We start from the raw sequence: 546 nt of genomic DNA, 5'->3' as shown, positions 1-546 counted from the left end.
TTGAAACTACAGGATTTTCATTACGATACCTGATGATGGCTTCACAGATGGTTTTACTTTGGCAGCCGCTGGAAAAAAGAATGAAAAAATGTTTATGTAAAAAAAATGTTGAAAGTATGATAGTTCAATATTTTAGCTTATTCACAGCCACTACTCTGCATTAATTAATCAAATATCAAAGTTACAATATTAGAATAGCAACCACTGAATGAAGTCTGTAGTTTAAATATTGATAACTTAAATATTGAAAGTTAAATTCATCATCATGTGATTATAAGCCTGGATTTTAGGACAGAACAAATTTAATTTAGTTGTTAATAGGATTGACCTGGTTGGTGTGAAACAAGGGATCTCTTCAGCATACCTGAATGACAAGTACGCATCATAGTATCACGCTCAACTGTAGCACAAGGTACAGCATCAGACTTCACTCCTGAAACAAAGTTTTAACAATATGAGGCATGTTGTGCCAAAATGGCTAAGTTGTAGCAAAAATTGAAATTCAAGTTATTGGTATTTTCATATACCTGAGTATGTGGTCTTTAA

The 546-nt window shown here is 32.4% G+C and overlaps 1 protein-coding gene across 9 annotated transcripts in view; it reads right to left on the bottom strand.

Moving 5' to 3' along the window:
* Positions 1 to 546, bottom strand: part of LOC117123018 — a 5663-nt gene continuing 5117 nt past the window's right edge. For 8 of the 9 annotated variants that reach the window (XR_004447789.1, XR_004447792.1, XR_004447793.1 and 5 more), the window contains 2 exons: positions 365 to 433; positions 1 to 68 (listed from right to left, as the gene is read on the bottom strand). Coding sequence is in view for 4 of the 9 variants with exons in the window: in XM_033268811.1 (XP_033124702.1) it covers positions 7 to 68; positions 365 to 433 (131 nt within the window). In the remaining 5 variants the exon portion in view is untranslated. The remainder of the gene's footprint in view (positions 69 to 364; positions 434 to 546) is intronic. The other variant, XM_033268812.1, reaches the window with a different exon arrangement.

This window comes from Anneissia japonica, unplaced genomic scaffold (genome assembly GCF_011630105.1).
Source record: "Anneissia japonica isolate Jap-2015-1 unplaced genomic scaffold, ASM1163010v1 scaffold11338_len5643_cov122, whole genome shotgun sequence".
NCBI lineage: Eukaryota > Metazoa > Echinodermata > Crinoidea > Comatulida > Comatulidae > Anneissia > Anneissia japonica.
Note: the sequence above shows the minus strand (reverse complement) of the source record. Positions and strands in the feature narration are given on the sequence as shown.